At 40.7% G+C, this 24,738-nt stretch overlaps 1 protein-coding gene across 1 annotated transcript in view; it reads left to right on the top strand.

Moving 5' to 3' along the window:
• Positions 1 to 10,567: 10,567 nt before the first annotated feature.
• The window catches only part of CDC73 (cell division cycle 73), a 92,211-nt gene continuing 78,040 nt past the window's right edge, over positions 10,568 to 24,738 (top strand). The window contains exons 1-6 of the mRNA XM_082648736.1: positions 10,568 to 10,765; positions 13,194 to 13,299; positions 16,245 to 16,314; positions 18,113 to 18,175; positions 18,259 to 18,311; positions 21,447 to 21,535. Of these exons, the coding sequence (XP_082504862.1) occupies positions 10,635 to 10,765; positions 13,194 to 13,299; positions 16,245 to 16,314; positions 18,113 to 18,175; positions 18,259 to 18,311; positions 21,447 to 21,535 (512 nt within the window). The 5' untranslated portion in view covers positions 10,568 to 10,634. The remainder of the gene's footprint in view (positions 10,766 to 13,193; positions 13,300 to 16,244; positions 16,315 to 18,112; positions 18,176 to 18,258; positions 18,312 to 21,446; positions 21,536 to 24,738) is intronic.

Here is a 24,738-nt window from a genome sequence, read left to right as displayed (position 1 = left end):
CGGCGAGCCCGCCCCCGCCCACGCCCCCGCCCACGCCCACCGGCCCCGCCCCGCCGGGCTGCCGGCGCCGCCATCCGCCGGCCCTGCCCCTCTAATCGTCCCTGCCCCTCTAACCGGCCCCGCCTCCTCCCGCGGTTCCACCCCCGTTCGACGGCCCCGCCCCTCCCCACCCCGCAGAACCCGCCTCCGCCCACCGGCCCGGCCCCCGCTAGCCCGCCCCGCCCCCGCCGGCAGGCCACGCCCCTCCGGGCTGCCCGCGCGGGCGCCGGTCTCTCTGCGCGGCTGGCGGCTCCTCCCTGTCTGGGCGCTCGAAGAGCGGGGTCCCGCGAGTCCCCGCCCACTTGGGAACAGTTGTGGGAGTCCTTGCTGAGGCCTCACCTGCCCGTCTCAAGGTTCATCCAAGCCCCGCACGTGTTCCTTTTAGGGTTAGGGACGCTCATGAAGGCTCACAGGCACGTGGAGATAGTTCTTGGGGATTGTGGCCAACATTCTGACAAAACGGAGAAGAAAAATAATGAGTGTTCGACACGGAATCAAAGTGCCTGGGATGTTTACATAGGAAGGCAGCGTCAGCGCAACTTCCTATCGGACAGGTTTTTGTGTTGGTGAAATCAGAGCCTAAAGGTGTCATCTCAAAATTAGGCCGTTGATCGAGAACTCATATAAATCATGGGAATATTGGATTTTAGAAAAAAAGCCATCCAATTTAGAACGTTCATTCCAAAGAAAACAAAGATTGTGTTTTCAAAATAAAATTAGAAAATAAAACTTAAAATAGCCCAGGAGTGTTCCCTATGGCTTTGAGTGCTGCTAATGACGGGATTGTGTCAGTCACGGTAATAGTAGCCCTTTGTGCGTGACTGTATAAGAAGAGGCGGGTCGGCCTTTATTTACTGAGGACGTTGAAATCTATTTGTTTAGGTCAAAGGTCAAATGGTATGTCTAAAATTCTAAACAATTATTAGAAAAATTCAGACCTTTTTTGATCCTTCATGCTCAATTAGCTAAATTTAAGATTTAGTTCTGAGAGTTCTTTCCCTACTTTCAAGTGGGCCATGTTTCATTACTTCATAAAAGGATGAAAATTGATTGCAAAAACAAATACCCCAAAAGGTGTAAAGTCATTCTTCATAAATCCAAAATTAAATTTAAAAATGAAGATATGTTGTTATCTACAATGTTGTGTGGTTTTGTGTTTTTGGATTTTTTTCATCAAAAGACAGCTATTTAGGAAATTTACTGTATTTTTGTTTTGTTGTAGAATTTTCCCTTATTGTCTCCAATTGTGTATTGTGAGGTGAAACAATCATGTCACAATTTAATTTTAATATAGTATAGATGGCCTATGTTAAGCACAGAATTCACTGGACAGATTTTTAAAAAGGGGTTCCCAAATGACAGTACTTCAGACAAAAGTGTTATGCCTGAATTAAGCATGATATATTCATCATCTTCAACTGCTTTGTACTTCTTTGGGTAGCTACAGAAGTGTCGATTTTTGGTCATAATTGTGATGTCTGCAATGATACATGAAGATGTGGGCTGTTCATTTATGTGTGAACATAATGGGGGATGGCCAGTATAGGTAGATCAAGAATATATTGGTAAATACAGCCTTAGGAGTTCTACAATTTTTTTTCAAGATTCAACATAGTATCAATTAAAAGAATCGACATATCTTTGAATGTTCTTTCAAACTCGTTTTTTATTCTTTAAATTGTCAGTTAAAGCTCACACATTGTGTTTGACATCAAGAGCAGGGTTTTCCGCTTCCTAGCGTTGAAAGTCGCTCAGATCAGTAAATGATGAGATCTTCTACTTGAAAGGGCCTTCTGAGAGGTTCTCTAGAGTGGGTCCAACCTGTGGACCTTAGACATCTAGGAACCTTGGAACATGCTTCCTCCAAAGAAACTTTAAAAAGAGCGTGATTGTGAGCCCTCAGGGATCAGCTATTGTATTAGTTGTCTTAGGGCTGTTGTAGCAAATTCCTACAGACTTAAAGGACAGAAATCTATTCTCTCACAGTTCTGGAGGCTAAAAGTCCGAAATCTGGCAGCGCTGTGTTCCTTCTAGAGGCAACTATAAGGGGGAATTCATGTCCTTTCTCTTCCACCTGCTGCTCCAGGTGTTCCTTGGCTGTGGCCACATCTCTGCCTTGGCTGTGGCCACATCTCTGCCTCCTTCTTCATGTCTCCTTCTCTGATAAGGACACTTGTGATTAGATTTAGAGCCCAGCTGAAAAATCCAGGATGATTTCATCTCTAGGTCCTTCACTAAATTACATCTGCAGACTCAGTTTTCCAAATAAGGTGACATTCACAGGTTGCAGGGATTTGACCTCCACATTTTGGGGGGAAGGACCATTTTTCAACCTACCACACCTAACACAGACTAGAGAAAACCTGATATTTCACTGAAGTCTTGTGTATTTTGTTAAAATCCTGTGAATTTTGCATTATGGTCATTTTCTGGATTTGTTTTCCTATATTACTTCATCCTTTATTCGGTCAGCCTCTGTTCTGGATGCACGATACAGACAAGTTTCCTGCCCCATAGGAGATAACACTATCTTTTCAACAAATTTTTGAACGCTGTAAAGTTGTAAACGGTGTATAGTTCATGGTTCACAAAGATGTGTCATATTTTTACTTTGACATCACTGTTAAGTACTCGCATTTGAAAAGGTAAAAACAAACTTATGTGTGCCCATTCATTGTCTTAGCCTGAACAATGTCTCCCCCTTGTGTTTTTCTCCCAAAAAGACTGCAACTCTAAAACCACATTAGTTTAAAACCATGACTGAGATTCATTGTAAGCTTTTGGGCATTATAGAGTTTCTCATTCAACAAGTACAAAAAGTACAACACATTATTATTTCACAGGAAAGCTTGATAAGGACTCTGCTTTTTCAAACAACACCCAGTTTTCCAATGCTCTGACATCAACTGGGTGTTCTACATTTCAATTTAATTCTGGCACTAATTACGCGGAGGTGGCACAGACCTCAAACGTCAAGGGCTCAGTCCTACAAGACTGCTTCCACTTCAGACACCAGCCACAAAGGGGGTGTCCAGGCTGCCCACACTTCTGCCTGGCCAGCTACAAATTTGGGTGTTACTACGACCTCACCTCAAGTTCAATAATTGACTAAACAAACAAACGAAATGCAGGAAAGCACTGTACTTACAAAAAACAGTTTTATTCTGAAGGATACAAACGGGAACAGGTCAATAGAAGCGATGCCTGGGGAGTGGCTGAGGGAAGGTTGGGTGCAGAAGTCCAGCACTCTCGCCAGGAGCACCACCCTCCCAGCAAATCAACCTGTTTACCAGCCCGGAAGCTCCCCGAAATCTTGTCATTCCAGAGTTGGTATCAAAGTTCCATTGCATGGGCATGGCTGATTGGATCACTGACTTGGTGGGACTCAAACTTGTCCCTTCCATTGAGATGTGTGTTTGGGGGGAAACACTTCAACCACTCAGGAAATTCCAAGAGTTTTAGGAGCTCTGTGCCAGGAACCAAACCGGGGACAAAAGCCAAATATATATATATATTTTTTGATACCACAAGGACCTATGTGATCTTTTTGGAAGAACCCAGGGATAAGCCATAATGAATGGGGATGTCAAATGTTATTTAAGTTCTTAAACTAGTTCAGGTTCCTAATTCACGAATGAAATGAATAAGAAAATACCTTGGAGAGGTAGATTAGAATATCCACCGGCATAGTAAGATGGGAAAGAATTATGTCAAGATTTATTCAGAATTTTTAAGTGTCAAACTGAAAGATATTTAAATGCTCTGAGCCCAGAGAACAGGGGAAAGAAAACCAGATAGGGAGGATTTTATAGCTATATGGAAGACTTGGAATTCCTTAACCAAGTATGCCCTGGACATACATATGAAGGAAATGAAAATTATATCATGGATTAGGGAAACTTTTGTTAAAGAATGTGGTACCTCTACCACTTCAATTTGCTGAAGAATTAGCATCCAGTGGACTCTAATGAAAATATTTATTTAGCTTTTATTTTTTGTCAAGCACTTATTAACTTCTATATCATTTCTAAATCCCTATATGTGTGTTCTTAAGTCTCTGGGTCAATAGACTGGGAATGACACTAACAAAAATATTTTCTTTTGAAGTGTGAGCAAATTGTTTTTAAAATCTTGGGTGGCTTTACAGATATAGAGGACCAAAGTTGTGGTTACCGATGGGGAGGGGGAAGCGGGGAGGGGCACGGTAGGGGTTGAGGATAAGAGGTACAAACTGCTATGTATAAATAGATAAGCTATAAGGATATGTTGTACAGCACAGGGAATATAACCAATATTTTATAGTAACTATAAATGGAGTATAACATTAACAATTGTGAATCACTACATTGTACACCTGAAACTTTCATAATATTGTAAATCAGCCATACCTCAAATGAAAAAAAAAAAAGATCTCGGGTAGTCTATAAGCCTTGCACTAGACAAATTAATACCTCTGATTGCCATCTGGTGTTGAACAAACAGCATTTTGTGATAGATGTTTCCTAACCTTTGCATTCTGAAATGTTGTCTTTTCTCTCTATCTCCATAGAGGTCACTATTGCTTTGCCCTGTCCTATTTCTTTCCTTAAGAGGAGGCTGAACTTGTATTGCTACTGAACTCAGGTTCAGCCGCTCGCTGCTCAAAAGTCAATAATCCGAGAGGCAAGTGTCACTAGAAGGGCAAGGTGCTTTAATTAGAAAAGCCAGCAATCTGGGGAGAAGGTAGACTCGTGTCCAGAAACCAACTCCGAAGATTCTGCTCAGTCATGATAGTTTTTAAAGGGAAAAATGGGGGAAAGAATCTCAGTGAATCATCAAGGCAGGAGGTTGGGTTCTGCATCATTCTCCTCTGTATGCAGACTGGCTGACTCTCTTTTCAGACGTTATCTTGCCCACATGATCTGCCTGCAGGATTCCTTAGGAGGCCTTTGTGGGGAGAGAGCTAATCATTCTTTAATTATTTAATTCTTCATTCTTACATCTTTTTATCCAGGAAGAGAATTGACAGGTTAGGCAAGGCATGGCGTGCTTCAGGAGAGCATAAGTCAGGAGTTAGGTTAAATTGCCTAGTGATCTCATTCTTATAATTAGGTTCTTTGAAGGTTAGAGAGGAACAGAAGTGGGCAAACAGGAAAGGGGCAGAAGAGCCGCTTTCAATTCCCCACTGTCAAACATCATTCCATTTCTATAGGGTTGGGGCAAAGGTCCATCTTCTGTAACTCCTTCATGCTGACATAGGGCACCATTTTTTCAAGTGGAAGATGTCAACATCGGTCTCTAGCATCTCTTTGCTGACAATTTAAGTTGCCAGCTTACATATATGGGCAGAGGAAGCTACAATTATTTTGATGCCCACAAAGATACAGATTATTATGAGCAATAATTTTAATCCCATGCTCTTGAGGCCAGTTCTTGGAATTGTGCTGGCCATAGATTCAGTACTGCTCAAGTTGGAGCAGCTTATGTCATGTCCTCTGGTGGTAGTTATAGTACTTGTAAAACAACTCAGAATGTGCATCAGACACCGAATCTATGACTCTATTGTCCTAATCATTAGGACTTTAACTGCTCGAGCCTGCTCCTTTGTGACCTTGGGAAGCCTGGGAGACTTCAGCTTTTCTGCAAACAAGAGGCAAAGAACATAGAGAGGCTTTTGTAACCCTTTTCTTTTTCCTTGAATTGTATTTTTATCCTTTCTTGGAATCCACGCAAGACAATGTAGGCAGAATTATGGACGGAAAAAGTTTTCTGAAGAGAGGGCAGAGTCAATAGCAAAAAAGGACATTAGTGAAGGAGTGAGAACTTACAGATACTTTGATTTGGAAGACGAAAGATATTGTTACCTTTCAAGGAACAAACTCTCATGAATGGTCGTGGTAGTAGCAGAAATCAGATTAGAAGTGACTGACAAAGAGACTGACTATGAAGTTGTGGATGGAGCAGGACCAGGTGATCTGGACAACTGAGGTGAAAGAAAGAAGAAAGAAGGTAAAGGGGAAGGTGAAGGCGAACAGAGAATTCCCCAGCAGTGCTGCAGGTCTGAGCTAGAAGGAAGGGACCTGGGGCCTGTAGAAGGCTACCGTTGTCTTCCCTTCAACCCTCCACTGAGTAACAGAGATCAATGTGCCTGACACTCTCCAGGGTGCTAAGGAGGTAACCAAACAGCACTTTGAAGAGCGGAAAATAACTCACATTTACTGATGTGTCAGATACTGCATGTGAGTGATTCACATATAGAAACTCATTCGGCAAACAACAGCTTACTTGGGAACGCCAGTTGACCCTTGAACCATGCTGGGGTTAGGGGCGCTTCACAATCAGACATCCCTGCAAGTAAGTCATAGTTGGCTCTCCGTAAACTTGGTTCCTCTGTATCCAAGGTTCTGCCTCCGGGAACACAACCAACTTCAGATCGTGTAGTACTGTAGTATTTACTATTTAAAAAAAAATAAAGTTATTTATTTTTTATTATTTATTTATTAATTTTGTCTGCGTTGGGTCTTCGTTGCTGCACGTGGGCTTTCTCCAGTTGCGGTGAGAGGGGCTACTCTTCATTGCGGTGCGCAGGCTTCTCATTGTGGTGGCTTCTCTTGTGGAGCACGGGCTCTAGGCACACGGGCTTCAGTAGTTGTGGCGCGGGGAACTTAGTTGCTCCGCGGCATGTGGGATCTTCCCAGACCAGGGCTCAAACCCGTGTCCCGTGCATTGGCAGGCGGATTCTTAACCACTGCGCCACCAGGGAAGCCCTGTAGTATTTACTATTGAAAAAATAAATCCATACATAAGTGGACGCATGCAGTTCAAACCTGTGCTGTTCAAGGATCATCTGTACTTTACATATGTTTTCATTTACTGTTCTTAGTCACCTTATGAAGCAGGTATGTTCTTACCTTTCATTTTACATATAAAGAACCCAAAGCACCAAAAGTTTAAGTAAATTGTCTAGAGTTATACAGTTGATAGATTGGGCTTTTAATCCAAGTAGTCTGAAACCAGAGCCCACAATGGAATATTTTTATCTCTAACTAGTAATGAAAAAAGGAAGGGCAAGTAACATGACCAAGGCTACACTTATTGGTGACAGAATTGCAGTTTGATCCCAAGTCTCTCCAATTCCAATATCACCAACTTTTCACTATGATATGAGGGCCAAGCACAGAACAAAGACCTGTTCACCTGTTTGTTAGATTTGTGTAAATCGAAGAGGGCACCTGAGGTGGGCACTGTCAAGGCAATGGTAGTGAAAGAAGTCAGTCTAGCCCTCTGTCCACTCACAGACAAAGAGAAAGGCTGTCTTTGACATCCAGGATCTGCATCCATACCAAAAGCGAGGCCATGATATTCTCCTGTTAAATATAAATAATTTCACAGGGCACCAACTTCAGATAAGATCACTCTGTGACCATGATGGATCAAGACAAAACAAGACCACTCAGGAATCATATCTTTTTTTTTTTTTTTTTTTTTTTGCCGTACACGGGCCTCTCACTGTTGTGGCCTCTCCCGTTGCAGAGCACAGGCTCCGGACACGCAGGCTCAGCGGGCATGGCTCACGGGCCCAGCCGCTCTGCGGCATGTGGGATCTTCCCGGACCGGGGTACGAACCCGTGTCCCCTGCATCGGCAGGCAGACTCTCAACCACTGTGCCACCAGGGAAGCCCAAGAATCATATCTGAACACACATGCTAAAATGACCACTACTGGGGTCATCACAGTTTGCTAGTTACAGTTTCAGCCTCACTTCATTCCTCTCACCTTCGAGATAAGGTTGCATCTGGACCTTGACTGTTCTCATACAGCCTTTGAGCAAAGAACGGTTTTTAACATTTTTAAAAAGTAAAAAAATAAAAGAAAATAAAAATAAAGAACAATATGTGAGAGAGACCATAGTTCACCTGCAAAGCCTAAAATATTTTCCATCTAGCCATTTACAGAAAAAGTTTGGCAATCCCTGCTTTGGAGAAAATTAAGATACACAGTCATAAGTTTACCTTTGCTTCCTGACAGGATCCAAAGAAGAGCAAAGCTCCACATCCTTAAGTGTTTCCCCAAATTACCTAACACCAGTCCCAAAGCCTATAATAATCCTAACACCCTCTTACAGAGATACTGCACAGATACACATAATGTATGGTCTTCCTTATAGCAAACAGTCAAAAAGCCCAACTTTGTTTGACCAATAAATGTATCAAGAACAACAGCCAGCAAACTCAGACCAAATCCCATCTGTGGCCTGAAAGCTACAAGTGATTTTTTTTTTTTTTTTTTGTGGTACGCGGGCCTCTCACTGTTGCGGCCTCTCCCGTTGCGGAGCACAGGCTCCGGACGCGCAGGCTCAGCGACCATGGCTCACGGGCCCAGCCGCTTCACGGCATGTGGGATCTTCCCGGACCGGGGCACGAACCCGTGTCCCCTGCATCGGCAGGCGGGCCCTCAACCACTGCGCCACCAGGGAAGCCCTACAAGTGATTTTTGTAAATTGAAGGATTGTTTCAAATCAAAAAAACAAACGAAGAAGAATATTTAACAGAGACCATATATGTCCCACAAGCGCTAAAATATTTATTATTCAACCCTTAACAGAAAATTTTGCCAACTCCTGGTCAAGGACTGGGAAGGGTCTGAGATTTTATTGCACTTGAAAGCTGACAAGTTAATTTGTATCAGTTTCATAGATGATGACAAAAGACATGAGATTCCTGGATCAGAAATGAAGGATTTTATTATTGAAAACAGTGGCTAGGGCTTCCCTGGCGGCCCTTTGACTTCCTTGAACTCATCTATACATTTATTGATTTAACATTTTTTTAAGGGGCCAACAACGTGGCAAATAATGTACAAGACACTCTGATAGGATGACACAGGTCTATTGTCATTTAGTTTTGTAGGGGAGGCAGTCAAGTAGTACTGGGTGCTCTGATACAAGTATAAATAGAGTAGATAGTGCTGGGGATAAATAAAAAACGTTCTTTTTAACCTGAGTGTTTGGGGTGAAGTTTAGGAAAATACGATAGTAATGGGAACATTTGCAGAATATCCAAAATTTCTCAAATTCAGTTGCAAAATGGCTAGAGAGTGTATAGAAAAATGAACCACAGGCTTCCCTGGTGGCGCAGTGGTTGAGAGTCCGCCTGCCGATGCAGGGGACACGGGTTCGTGCCCCGGTCCGGGAAGATCCCACATGCCGCGGAGCGGCTGGGCCCGTGAGCCATGGCCGCTGAGCCTGCGCGTCCGGAACCTGTGCTCCGCAACGGGAGAGGCCACAGCAGTGAGAGGCCCGCGTACCGCAATAAAAAAGAAGAAAAAAATGAACCACATTCTTCTATGTATGTCTCTGTAGGGCAGTTAACGAGAATCGAGTCTTTTCAAAGCAGGTAACAGAATTTGGTTATGTCAATCACAAAGTTGCCTTCTTTTCCTTTCTGCTTATAGTAAGAGAAATTTAAAAAAATGGCCTATGGGATATGTTTCAATTAAGGTAAACAGGCCACAGTATATTGAATTTCTATCAATAAATTGAGTTCGTGTTCTCTAACTTTCCTATCAGCATCTTGGAAAGGAGCCATTTAAATGTAGCCCTTTGGGGTTGGCGGGGAGAAGGGGACAGGATGGAAAAAGTCACCACCCAAGGAATTGAGGGGGAAGTTCCAACATTTATGATATTTAGATGATTTGCTAGGTGCTTTCACCTTCTTATACTAATTCCATTTTCTCCATTAACCAATTGATGCTGTGAGAAGGTGTGTAACTTGCCCAAGGTCAAAAGGCAGCTAACAAACACCAGTACCCGGGATTGATCTCCACTGGACGCGGTCTTTTCCACTATGCGAGTCCACCAAAAACACGTAATAAAAAACAACCCCCAAAACAACCCCCCGCCAAACCCGTCCCTTCAAAGGGGGCTTAATCACTAAGACCTAGAGGCCATTTGCTAGGCGGGTCCGATCTAGCTGGGAAGGTAATCCCAGTTCTGCAAATCTCTCGCCAAACTCCATCCTGGCTAAAGGAGAGACCCGAGAGCCACTGGCCACACTCCAGGTGGGTCGTGGAGCACCCAGTGCGCCCTCTAGAGATGGAGGTTTCAGACCCTCCACGCAGGTGCGCGCGCACCTGTCGCCTGCCGCGTACGCGCCGCGCGGGGCGGGAGGGCGAGGATGAGTTACGTGCTCCGCGCGCGTGCGCCGGGCAATGCGCCCTGTACGTGCGCCGTACGTGTGCACGGCGTCCCCGCGCTCCGAGTTTCGGGACGGGATTCGGCCCCGCGCCGAGTGGGAGTCTGGGAGGGGCGTTTCCCGGGCGGGCGCGGCGCCTCCTGGCGGCGGGCGGCGGCGCTGGGGGCCCTGGCGTCGCGAGATCAGGCGTTCTCCGCGGGCAGCCCGCGGCGGGGCCTTGCCTGCTAGCGCGGGGTCCTCGGCGGCCTGGGTGGCTCGTTCCTCAGCTGCTGTCGTAGGCGCGGACCGCTGCCAGTGCGGCTGCAGTTGGCTCGCGGCGGCGGCGGCGGCGGCCGAGGCGGGGGTTGAGGCGACAGGCGAAGAGGGCGGCGGGCGCGGCGGCGGCGGCGGAGCCCGGGGCGGGCGGCAGCGAGGGGGGCGAAGATGGCGGACGTGCTCAGCGTCCTGCGACAGTACAACATTCAGAAGAAGGAGATTGTGGTGAAAGGGGACGAAGTGATCTTCGGCGAGTTCTCCTGGCCCAAGAATGTGAAGACCAACTACGTGGTTTGGGGGTGAGTCCGGCGCGGCCGGGAGCGGGGGGCGGCGGGGCAGAGTTGGGCGCCCCCGGGCCCCCTCTTTCCGAACCCCTCCCCCCGTTCCCTTTGGGGATGGAGGAAAACCGGTGCTCCGGAGAAAAAGTTTTCCCAGGAGTAGAAGTTGCACTTGTAGGTGAGGAGGGAGCTGGAGGAGAGCTGTCTGCAGCGGTCCATCCTCTGAGCGTCGGGGGAGGGTGCTGTGGCGGTTTGTTTCTGCCCGTGTGTGCCGAGTGCTGGCTGCGTGCATAGGTGTAGAAAGAATCGCACCGCCGGGTGCCCAGAAGTCTCTTTTTTGTTCTTTAGTTGTTCCTTTCTCTACGCGGCTGCTCTGTAACTGTCTCTGCTGGCCCCTTGCAGCTCCTGATCTGTTCTTTCTCCTTTCCCGATTCCCTTAAGCAGAGAGAAGGGAACCAACTCTGAAGTTAGGACGGGAAAGAGATTCGGTGACTTTGGAAGAGTAGTCAGAATCTGTTGGAGGTGAAGGCAGGAGTTTCCTCAGGGAGAAGGTTACTGCTGAAGTGGAGTAATGGGAAAAGACTCTGAAAAAGAATATAGATATATACATATGTATTACGGAAAGAGAGAGAGAGAGAGAGAGATGTCTGATCATCGTTGGGGGCCTTTTGAGTGATGTCTCTCTCAGTGGTGTTTCATTTGGATAGCTGGAAACCTGGGCCAGAACTTCCATACTCATTTTGTTTGATTGAGTGGGAGCAGTGTGCTTTAGGAAGAGTTGATGAAAAGCTAGGGGAAGTTTAGTTGGTTGGTTTTAATTTTTTTATTTTTTATCTTTTGTCCTCGAGGGCTTACGATTTAATTAGCTTTGTGAAATGTTGATGGAGAAATCATTCTGAGTTTTCTGTGTTTTTTCTCTTCCAGAAGGAATTTGCCCAGACAGAATTGCATTTGATTGGGTTTTAAAAACAACTTTTAAGAGTTTGGGGAAAAGAACTTGATTTGGGCAGTGCCAAACTAGAAGAGGTTAGGAGCCCTCTGCCCCGCCCATAAGAGCTAGGGGCTGATTGGGTTTTTAACTGATTGGTTTTTCTTTAAAAAATGGCTGAGTACTCGAGGCTGTTCAATCTGAGAACTAGGAAAAATTGTGAGGAGCTGGGTCGGTGCCTCAGAGGAGGTTAGTAGAGGAGATAAGACATAACTTGATAAGAATCTCATTCCCGCTCTTAAAAGAGCAGTCACTTCTACCTGGTTTCATGGACGTGTGTTTGGCATATAGACATGCTACAGATTTTTCTTGAATAAGTGAATGAACAAATGAATAAGCTTTAAGGAATGGTTAGGAATTCTGAGGGTGAAATGGTGGGTTTGGTGTTCCAGGATGAGGGAACTGTGTGGTTAAAGGCATGAGAGCTGGAAAGGAAATGTTTTGACAGCCATTCAGTGAAGCAAGTAGTGAGAAAGGAGTGCTTAGAATAGTAGATTTCAAACTTTCACAGCAGTGTATCACACCAATACGATCATTTTCATTTACTGTTATTCTGTGTGCATATGTAAATACACACATGTACATAACATTAAAAAATTTATTCTTATTGAATGCAGTGCATTCTATTTTTTGTTCTTATATATCATAAAGAAATACCAGGTTGTGACTCATATATTATATTTCACAGTACAACGATTGATAAGTGGTGTGTGGTTTGAAATATATTGATTTAGAGGAAAAGTGGAAACAGAGGCTAGAAAAGTAGGTTTGGGGCTGTTTGTATTGGGCGGTATTCAGATGAATTTAAATAACACGTTGATATTTCTAGATGGAGAGAATGTAATAGGGAGGGTGGGATTGGACACTAACATTTGTTGAGCAAGTAATAGTATGTGCTTGCAATGATAGAGCTTGCACTCCTAGACGACATTGTTTTATTACAGGTAGAATTAGTTTTGGTTTTACATCATTGGCTTAATTTGAGGGATGTCATAAGACTCAAATGTCTGAAATTAATTGTTGTGTTGAAGAGCGTTGTTCAGCAGTATCTTACTTAGGAGACAGGATACATATCTTGGAAGTTTAGCACAAGTCGTAGTTGTGCTTCTTTTAATCAGGTTGATTGTTTTTTCTTATGGATCCTGGCTAACTGATTAGGTTTCTCTCTCTATTGACAAAGCCCAGAACCTAACTGGGCCAAATTCTAAAAAGTCTGTAGTAATAAAGTATGAATATGGTGTGCTTTCCTTACTTCTTGCTTTTTGTCACTATCTACTTTTGTGTTCCTTTTGCCCAAATGACAGTTGCACTTACTAAATTTCATACTCTACGTGTATCTTTGTTAGCTATGTTAAATCCATCGTTGGATAGCAAAGTGAGTGTAGATAAATTAATACATATGATTAAGCTGAAGGAGTTATATTAGAATTGTGAGTAAAAATCTTGTCTTAATCATTTCAGGACTGGGAAGGAAGGCCAACCCAGAGAATACTACACATTGGATTCTATCTTATTTCTACTTAATAATGTGCACCTATCTCATCCTGTTTATGTCCGACGTGCAGCTGTAAGTAGAATTCATTTAAAAACTCTTTTGATTTGATAGTTGGTATCATTTGGTGTGGATAACTTCCGTCATGGGTTTTAGATCAGAAGAATGAAAAGTTTGTTTGTATCTATATGAAAGTCTCCTGGAGGGTCAAAATTAGATAGATCACTGTGACTTATGCATATTTTTTAAATCTGTGAGTTTTTTACATGTAAGATGTGAGTAATGTTTATAACAACAGAAGTTTCAAAGCTGTTTGTAGGGATGTTTTAAAAAAATTATGAGCCTGTGGAAGGACCTTGATATTCAGAAATCTAGTTTAATTGCAAGGAAAAAAATTTTTTTTGGCATCAAAAAGAACCAAGTTTAGTAGACAGCTTTTTTAAATGAATTTTTAATCAATTTTATACACTTTTTTCATACTTAATTGATAAATTCGTTTTCAGATGCTTGAAAGATGCCTGCTTCCTGCATCTGAGTGTATGAACACTGCTTTTCTGAACAAGAAATATATATTTAGTGTCAAGTATGTGTTGAAAAAAGTAATATGTAGGGTGAAACTATTTAAGACTCTGGAAATAGTGAGATAAAATATCAGCATCTCGCTTTATAAAGCTATGTGAGCTCATATTAGATCTTTAAAAACTGAATCAGGCACTAATTAGAATGTTTTGTTGGATAAGTCCATTCATTTTGGGGTAATAAAGATAATCCAGACACTTGGTATAGGTTTAGATTAAGTCTCTGGGGAATGGCTGTAGTACGTAACTGATTCTGTAGTTGTTAACTGTGGGCCTTAGGACCTTTGGTCACGTAAGATTTAACTATTATATTTCTTAAATATTTGACAGATCGAAAGGGCAGAATTCTAAAAGTCTAGGGTTCTACAAATTTTGTTTTCTCCTAACTCCTTTGTATTATTTGCTCTTTCTTGTGAGCAGACCATTTCTGAAATGAGTTTTTCCTACTCATAGCCCCTATTTTAGTGTGAATAGACTCATACTTTTTTTTGTTGGTGATAACGTATATATAATTCATTAGTGACCAAATGATGAAGTATGTTATAATACTTAGACACAGTAATTTAAAGAAAATCAATTCAGATATTTTAACTATTTATGATATTCCATGTAGACTAGTTTTTAAAAACAAGCACAAAAAAAATCGGTGGGCTCTTGTTTATACTCATCAGCAGAAATTAAATTTTAACCTAACTTCTTAAAAACAGATTAATTTTAAGTGATTAAATGTAGTTTATCTCTGTCATTGAGGAGCATGTGCAGAATGTTTGCTGCAGTGAAGTATAGTCAGTACTCAACATAAGATAGTTAGCCAGGGATATTAAGGGTTCTTGTTCATTGTTGCTTATATAAAGTAACAAAGGGTTTATAACTGTATAATCCCGTAACCACATGTTTTTCCCGTACTCTGCTGTCCTTAATTTACATTATAAAAATGGTAGTGAAAATTGTGGTAATGATAGAATTCATTGAATTCATGGCCCAAGGATAACTTGGTGCCTAAAGTATACAGTTTTATTTGTTTTGCTTACCTCTTTACAAATTGCTAATATAGGAGATTAAAGGAAAACTACTCATGTAGCACAACAGATACATTTTCCAGATTTAATTTTTCAATTTTTTTCCCCTACTTACAAAATTTATACACACTCAAGGATAAGAAAAGAGATACGTAATGTAGAAAGTAAACAACTGTCGTTAACATTTTTCTGTATAGTCTCCTGATTTTTCCCCTGGGCCTAAGCAACACATACCTATTTTTTTAATCATTTTCTTTTTTCTGTTTTTTAGTTTAAATGTAGTCAATATACAGTAATAAAATATTTTCAGGTGTACAACATAGTGATTCAACATTTATGTACATTGTGAATTAATCACCACAATAAGTCTAGTAACCATCTGTCATCATACAGAATTTTTGCAGTATTATCAAGTATATTCCTTGTGCTGTACATTACATTCCCATGACTTAGTTATTTCATAATTGGGTTGTTTGTTTTTTTGACGTTGAGTCGTGTGAGTTCTTTATATAGTTTGGATGTTAATCCCTTATTGGATTTATTGTTTGCAAGTATCTTCTCCCATTCAGAAGGTTGCCTTTTCATTTTGTTGATGGTTTCCTTCATGGTGCAAAAGCTTTTTAGTTTGATGTAGTCCATTTTTTTATTTTGTTGCCCTTGCCTGAGGAGACAAATCCAAAAAAATATTGGTAAGACTCATGTCAAAGAACACACTGCCTATGTTTTTTCCTAAGAGTTTTATTGTTTCTTAATTCTTACATTTAAGTCTTTAATCCATTTGAGTTTATTTTTGTATATGGTATAAGGAAGTGGTCCAATTTGATTCTTTTGCGTGTAGTTGTCCAGTTTTCCCAGGACCATTTATTGAAAAGCCTGTCTTTTCCTCAGTATATGTTGTTGGAACATGTACTTATTGTTAATTATGAAAATATAGTTTTAGTGGTTCATTTAGTTTACTTGAAACAGTTCAGTTGCCATATTTGGAGGAGGTCTAGTTTGGGTGTGAGAAAAGAAAGCACTTTGGAAACCTTGAATAAAATGAGCAAGCAATGGGACTAAAATGGTATTTGTCCCGAAAAGCAAAACATCATGAGTAAAATTAAATGCTTAGAATAAGCCAAGGGACAAAAAAGACTGTAATTGGTATTTCAAAGAGGATAGGGTTATTGTTTCATTTCTAATGCTTATCTTTTGTATATCTTACTGGAATTTTGAGGATAAAGTTACCCAAAATTAATATGCTTAAAAATTGTCAAGATTTTATTAGGTTCTTTCAGCCTAATTATTTTCTAAAAAACATGATTCTAAATATATGTTATCAAGATATGTTGGAATAAAATTCAGACTTTACAGGATGTTGATCTTTACCAAGTTTCTTATAATTGTTATTGATTTGATATCTATTTTAAAATTTTGACTTTAGACTGAAAATATTCCGGTGGTTAGAAGACCTGACCGAAAAGATCTACTTGGATATCTCAATGGTGAAGCATGTGAGTAATTTTTTAATTGCTCTCACTCTTAAATAGACATTGTTGCTTTTTTTTTTCCCTGTGAAATAAGAATTAGTGGGAAGAGATCGTGGATTCCCACTAAAAACTTCCCCTACCTGCAGCTGTGTCCACATGCTGTCTTCTCCTTCCTGTTATAGTGGATGCACCTGACTCTTGGGGCCAGTCACCCCTTCCCTGCGTGTGGGTTTCATCTCCTTTCGCACTCTCAGAGACTCTGCCTTTGCACATTGCTGCTTCTGTCTTGCATCATCAGTTCTCTTTCTTCTGCACCATTCCCTTTAGAACATACACCGTGGTCTCTCTCATTAAAAAAGTTCTCTGAGCCCCCCTGTCCCCCACCTTCCTACTCTCTACTGGTCCATTTGTCTTCTCTTTTTCATTACAAAATTCTTTGCAAGGGTTGTGTGGTGTTACTGCCTCCTCTTTGCCTCTGATTCTCTCTTGAATCTACTCCAGTCTGACTTTCTTCCTCACCATCTCACTCAAATCACCCTTATGAGCTCAGCACTGACCTAAGGACTAGCAGGTCCTTTGGTCTCTCCGCTTCGCAGCTAACTTGACCTCTCAGCCTTTGATACTGTTGACCGCTTACTCCCTTTTGGAAAGCCTTTCTTGACTTGGCGTTTGGGGCACCAGACTCTGGAGGTTCTCTTTCCACTCATTGTCTGCCTCACTTTTTTTTCTTGCTTCCTTATCTCCAAAACTGATGTGTTCCTGAGCTTCACATTTAGAAATTCACTGTCAGCATCTTCCCTTGGGTATTTAACAGGCATGTGAAATGTAGCATATCCACAATAGAGTGCCGAGTCCTTCCTTCCCTTCTCCCCACCGACAGAACGGAAGCAGCAAGTCTGTTCTCCCAGTGTTCCCGTCTCAGTAAATGGTACCCCATTCACACAGTTGCTTAGGCCACCAACCCTGGAGAAATCTTTGATTCTCTTCTCTCACAGCTCACGTCCATTCCATCAGCAAGTCCTTTCTTTACCTTTGAAAGTATGACAGCTTCTTACCATCATACGCCCACCCCGCTCCACCTTCCTCTTTAGACCATTGCGTAGCCCTCCTGAAGGTCCTCGCTCCACTGTTTCCTACAGTGTAGCCTCTGCTCACCACTCAGAGGGACCTATTTTTGAAAAAGCCTCTGAACTTGATTGTGTCACCCACCTGCTCAAGGCCATCCTGTGGCTTCCCGTCACACTTAGAATACAGCCCATCCTCCTTTCCTGAGCTTCGCGACTGTGCTTCTGCCTGTCTCTGTGCCCTCATCCTCTCCCAGTCTTCCTCTGCCCTCAGAAGTCCAGTCTTCCTGGTTCTTTTAGCTTTTCTAACCTTAGAGTCTTTGCACTTGCTGTTCCCTCTGTGTTACATTTTGTTTCTCTGCGTTGTCACGTGACTCACTTCTCACCACCCCATTCAGAGCTGTGCTCTAATGTTGTTCCCTTATATATGTATACGTTTATGTTTTTATTTATGTTTACATACACTTTTACATACATGTGTTGTGATATTGGAGTATATTCTTTGAAGTTGATTTCAGTCAGATATCTCAGTTTGTAAGTTAAATGGTCAAAAATAGTTTGTCCTCTTACAGACTTTCTAATACAGATTAATCATTTATAATAAAATGCTTTTACAAGCCTGCTTTAAAACATTTTTTAAGGGAAATAACCATATATAAAGTAAGAAATATAACAAATCTTGAGCATTCCCTTGTAAATATATCCAATACCTGTCTTCAAATATTTATTTTCTCACAGAAATCTTTTTAAATCTTCAGCAACATCGGCCAGTATAGACAGAAGTGCCCCTCTAGAAATAGGTCTGCAGAGATCTACTCAAGGTATGTCTTGTTGCGTGTTTATATTGAACTTTCAAACACCAGTCCCCAAACTATATGTTTATTTACTTCTTTTTTCCTTACAGTCAAACGAGCTGCAGATGAAGTTTTGGCAGAAGCAAAAAAACCGCGAATTGAGGTAATGGAACTTTATTTTAAGTGATTCAGGTTTTTTATGGAGATTGGACTCATGTAGTAGTAAGAATTCTTTGCTCATAGTAGTGCTCAGAACTTTTGTTTTCCTGGAAAAGTGGTAATATTAGAATGAACAGTTGATTAATAAGTAGCTTGAGCTATCGTGTAAGATCTCTCACATACAAGCTGTGTGATGGACAAATCACTTTATTTTCTTTGTCTTTATACCCTTACGATGAAAGTGTTGGCCTAGATGAGTGGTCAGAAGGCTTGTTCTATAAAGGGCCAGATAGCAGCCACTTCAGGCCTTTTGGGCCTTGTAGTCTTTGTCCAGCTCTTTCACTCTGCCGCTGTAGTGTGAGAGCAGGCACAGGCGATGCATAAATGAACAGGCGAGGCTGTATTCCAATAAAACTTTATGAAACATGGCCAGCCAGATTTGGCCTTTGTGTTGTGGTGTGCCTACCTCTGGAATAAGGTGGTATAGGAGTTTACTCCACTCTGAAGAGGCGTGAACATGAAGTCCTTATTCCAGTTACTTCTTCCAATATTGACATATCAGGTTATATGTTTTTTTGGTAGCATTTTATAGCCAGCAAGTGGAATATTAGTATTGGTAAACAAGGGTAGTTCATGTTAAATAGAACCCTGTAAGCAATGCAGTTAACGTTGAAAAGAAAATTTGTTGACCAGCTCGTATACTGCATAAGACAATTAAACTTTTGGAGTTTAAATTGTATGAGTACAATACTGTTTATTTAAATTTGTAACAAGCCCTAGATCAGTTGCATATAAACCCTCTGAAAATGGAGGATCATGTATTAGAGGCACACTTAAAATCTGAGAAATGACTGAACTGGCTATATATCAATGACCAGTATAGGAATAACACTTGGGGTCACCAGTAGTGTTAACATTACTAGAAACTTAAGTTTTGTCATTTCACACTTATATAAAAATCAAATAGTTGTACCTTTTGCCTGCTTCATGAACAGCAAAGCATCCACAATTAAGGATCAGAAAGGTAACTTGCAGAGACAGGGTTGGTTGGTAAGTACATACAGTAGAATCACTGACAAAATTTGATGCTAAGATACATAATTTTATTTAAGGATACTCTGAGACATAGACACGATGTTTTTCAGATGATGGTGATAATTAGCTCGTTGTTATTCTGTGCTAGGTGATACTGTATGTACTTTATGTATGTCATTAACTCATGTAATCCTAACCACCACCTCCTGAAGTCTGCAGTACTGTGCATGTCATGTGTGAGCAAACAGGCTCAGAGACAAGTGACTTGCTGAGGTGCACAAAACTGGGATTAGAGCCCAGGCAGTGTAGCTCCTACCTAGTCCACTATCCTGGGTACAAATTTTGTGGCAGTAAAACTGAAATTTTCCCCAACTCTCTTTATGTGTAAGGAAGTTATAACCCACTTTGTACAAAGTGAGTGAATTTAGGACTTCCCTGGTGGCGCAGTGGTTAAGAATCCGCCTGCCAGTGCAGGGGACACGGCTTCAAGACCTGGTCCGGGAAGATCCCACATGCTGCGGAGCAACTAAGCCCGTGCGCCACAACTACTGAGTCTGCGTTCTAGAGCCTGCGACCCACAGCTACTGAAACCCGCGCACCTAGAGCCCATGCTCTGCAACAAGAGAAGCCACCACAATGAGAAGCCCACGCACCCCAACGAAGAGTAGCCCCCACTCGCCGCAACTAGAGAAAGCCCACACAGCAACGAAGACCCAACGCAGCCAAAAATAAATAAATTTTTTAAAAAAGTGAATTTAGAGATACCATTTAGTTGGAAAAACGTGAACTTCATGGTTTAATTATTTGAAAAAAAATTGAACATATCAGAAATGCAAAATTGCTAGGATCTGGTAACTTTAGAAACCAGCAAGAAATAGCATCATAAAATGCTTTCCAGAGCATTTGTAGGGTTAAAATAAATTACATAAATAGCTATTGATATATTACATAAACAGTTTTCAGTTCAGCAGATCTATATTGAGGACCTGCTGGGCACTATGCTAGCAGAGAGAAGCCTTAGGATCTGGTTAAAACCTAGGCTGCAGTTGTCTCTAAAATCAGTCTCCTGAGACTTCCTTGGCAGTCCAGTGGTTAGGACTCCCTGCTTTCACTGCTGAGGGCCCATGTTCGATCCCTGGTTGGGGAACTAAGATCCCCACAAGGCGCACGGTGCGGCCAAAAAAAAAAAAATCAGTTTCCGAAGGAACTTGAGTAATACGTGTTAAATCATTCTTACAAATGGAAAGAATTTAATGTGCTTGTTAAAATATTAATCTTTGCATTCATCTCAGCAATATGCCTGTTTCGAGTTTTACATGGTTAGAACACAATTGGAGCACATCTCTCTGGACCTCTTGAACGTACTGATGGTTTTTATACAATTTCATATTTGTTAGCCATAGACGCTGACTCTGGTTCTCAGTTTTCTTGTCTGTTGAATGTGGGCATTGAACTAGATCAGAATTAGTAAGTTTTGTTTTTAAGTAACCGAACACTTTTCAGACTGACTTTTACCTGAGATTCTAATCTCTAAATGAGGTAAAAGTCGAGCTACCAAAGTTGAATTCAGATAAGAAGTGGCTCCTGGGCACTTTGTAGGAAGCTCCTGATGTTTTGAGGAACATACTTTGAAAACCATTAAAGTTTCACTTCTGGTGTTTTGTTCTGTGCTGATAGATTCAGGACCTGGGGCAACAGATGAAAAAAATCTAGACCCAAAATGAAATTTTTGACTGTGGCAAAGCCTTCTCATAAAATTTAGTTATAAACTTCCCTGAAGAGAAGGAATTTATTTGTTGTATGTTATCTTTCTGAATAAAAGTAGCTATGATATGTTATGGGAAGAACACTTAATCATAGAAAAAACTTACTAAAGTTTATTTGTAAGCTTTTAGTCAGTTTTAATCTTACATGATCCAACATATATTTATTATTGTTCTCTTTATGTAACTAAAAATATTTTAAAATTGACCAAAGGCCAGTGATGCCTGGGACTTTATAGGTGGGAACTTGGGTAAGGAAAAGTTATGTGCAGTGTTTTTTGTTGTTGTTGTTCTACAAGTTAAATAAAAATTTAAAATATTCACTGAGTGATTATTTTCAGGATGAAGAGTGTGTACGCCTTGATAAAGAGAGATTGGCTGCTCGTTTGGAGGGTCACAAAGAAGGGATTGTACAGACTGAACAGATCAGGTAAGAATTTCTTTAGTAGAAACTGAACAGTCTAGGTATATGTAAGTATACATGGAAAAAAGGGATATTAGTATGCTGTCTACATGTGTTCTTCATTGCCTTCAGTTCAGAAGATGCTTGAGCATGTTTTATGATGGGAGGATTGGAAGCCATTGTGCTACTTATGCTTTTTGGAAGCTTCTTGATTCTGTTACCATATTGATCTTTCCTTTTTAAAAATTATAATCCAAGCCACTCGTTTATCATGAAATCTTTTGTTGGTTTATAGCAGTGATTAATAAACTTTTTATGTAAAGTACCATGTGTTAAATATTTACATTTAACATGATTATTGATATGCTTAATTCTAGTTTTAATTTGCTGTTGTTTTCTGTTTGTCTCTTTGTTTTTTTTCCTTTTTGGGGGACTAAAATTTTGTCCCCCAAAAAGGAAATTCATTTAATTTTGGATTGAATGAATACATGCTGTAATTCCCTTCTGTCTTTTTTGTTGGCTGATTAGTTTATGCTCTTGTCCTGTTTGAGTGGTTGCTAGGGTCACAGTCCACCTTCCGTGCTCCATCACGGTGTGAGTAAGCACGGAGCCTCAGCTAGAAGGCACTCGCAGTTCCCTCCTCTTGGCCTCTGTGATACTGCTGTCATATATTTTACTCATACGTGTGTTATAAACACCAATATGCATCATTCTTATTCTTGTTTAAACTATCTTTTAAAGAGATTTAAATAAGAAAAAAATTTCCATGCCTCTTCTTTACTGTTGTAGACCTGTGTACCCATATTTTTTCCTTCTGCCTGAAAGACTTCTCACCCCACCCCCCAAAAGACTTCTTTTAACATTTCTTTTTTGTGCAGGTTTGCTAGTGATTCTTTCAACTTAATTTTTATTTTTGAAAAAGTTTATTTTCCCTATTTTTTTTTTTTTAATTTTCACTGGATATGGAATTCCAAGCTACGTCTTTTTAAAGTACTTTACAGATGTTGTACTGCTGCCTTCTTGATTGCATTGTTTCTGATTAGAAATCTGTCATCCTTATTTTTGTTTCTTTAAATGTGCCCTTTTTTCTCTGACTACTTTAAAAATTTTCTGTATTGCAAGTTTTGAGCTATGTAATTATCACATGACTTGGAGGAGTGTTCTTCATCTTTCTTGTGCTTGAGGTCCATTGAGCTTTTTGAGGGGATTTTTGGGTTCATAATTTTCATTGAATTTAGAAAATTTTGGGTACTGCTTCTTAAAAATTTTTTTCTTTTTCCCTCTTTCTGCCCTAATTACTCGTATTCTGCTGGAAGCTGTCCAACAGCTCACTTGGGTTCTTTTCTTTTTTTGGCTTCTTTTTTCTGTTCATTTTGGATAATTTCTATAGTTCACTAATGTTTTCTTTTGTAATTATATTCACATTACATTTGTAGTCTCCAACATTGTATTTTTTTTATCTCTACAAGGTGGCTAAATATGCAGTCCATGTCTTTACTTGTTGAGCATATGGAATAGTTGCATTAATTCTTTTAATGTCTTTGTTTGCTAGTCCTACGTCTGTGTCAGTTTATAGTGTTTTTGGTTTAGATTTCTCCTCATTTTGGCTTGTATTTTCCTGTTCCTTTATATGCCTTATAATCTTTGGATACCAGACATTTTGCATTTTATGTTGTTGAGTGCTAGATGTTTTTGTATTCTTCTAAATTTTCTTTAGCTTTGTTTTGGGACACAGTTAAATCACTTGGAAACAGTTTTTTCCTTTTGAGTCTTGATTTTAAGGTTTGTTATTTGAACAATGTTAATTTAGAGTAGTTATTCCCCACCACTGCAAAGTCGAGACCATTCTGAGTACTCTACCTAATGCCCCAGGAATATGAGGTCTTCAGTCTGGCTGGTGGCAACAGGTATTATTATTCATCCTGAGTGAGTGCTGGACACTGTTCCCTCTAATACTCTTGGTGGTTCTGTTCCTAGCTTTAGTTTCCACTTGTTTATGTGCTAATCAGTATTCTGCTGGAATACTCGAGGGGGACCTTCTGTGCAGCTCTCTCTTCTCAGGTACTCTGGCCTATGAGTTTCCATACGCATTGTTCTTGCCTATGGAAGAATCCCAGCACCATTTTCTCAGATCAGGAAATACAGTTTTGCCTGGGTTCTCCTCCCTCTGCCATGTTGGAAACTTTCAAGGCCATAAACTGCAGCTTTCATAGGACTTAATTATTTAGTTTGCATTCGTCAGAGATCACTGTCTTTCATTGCTTGATATCATGTATTGTGTAAACTATTGTTTCATGTATTTTGACTGGTTGTTTCAAGACAGGAGAGTTAATCCAGTCCCTGTTACTTCATCTTGGCTGGAAGTACAAGTCCAATGATTGAATGTCCAATGCACGTTTGATTATAGTTTAGAAAAGTATTTGAATTTGGCTCAAGGTATGCTGGTATGCTTTAGATTTTAAGGGAAAGTTGTGTATTATTATGTAAAATGAGTCAAATACTAATGCATATTGAGCATATACTTTGAGCAAGTACTTTCATACCTAATGTAAATAAAATACATACTATGTAATACTACCATGTTTAAACCTGCAGGAATTCCTGTCCTTTTCCCACATGTTGTTTAAACGTATTTCAAGATTGTCATCTTGTGATTAGACTAATAATTTTATCAACTGTTGTTAAGGTATCCAAACTCTTTTTCTTGTTTTACATTTTGAAAAATGACACTAAGCTTAAGATTGTGATCTTAATGAAATCTATACTTTCATTGTTGTCTTTTTTGTTTTCTAAATAGTTTTGAAAGCATAGGCTCTGTTTGCTATTTCACATGTTATTTGAAAATAAAGGAAAGAAAAAGAAAATTTCAAAATATGGTTTTATCTTCTAGGCTTTAAAAGGAGTATATGTTTATGTGGCATATAAAAGCCTCTGTCATCTATAAAATTGATATGTTGTACATTGTAGCATATAGATTTGAAACCTTGAAATAAGTTTCGAGGAAAACCTAAACTGTGAATTCTTCACGGAATGAAAAATTTTTACCCCCATTCTAGGGTGGTGCATGCACATGCTCACATATGTGTGTGTGTGTGTATAAGTTGCATGGGTGGGAGGGAGGGTTAGCAAGTAAAAGTCTCATAGAAAAGGGCTTTTTTAGGGGGTGGGGGGAAGTGCGGAGAAAGGTTTATTGCAGGGCCAAGCAAGGAGAACGGGTGACTTGTGCTCAA

This window comes from Grampus griseus, assembly GCF_964374135.1.
Source record: "Grampus griseus genome assembly, chromosome: 1".
Lineage (NCBI taxonomy): Eukaryota > Metazoa > Chordata > Mammalia > Artiodactyla > Delphinidae > Grampus > Grampus griseus.
This window is presented reverse-complemented; position numbering and strand designations above follow the sequence as displayed.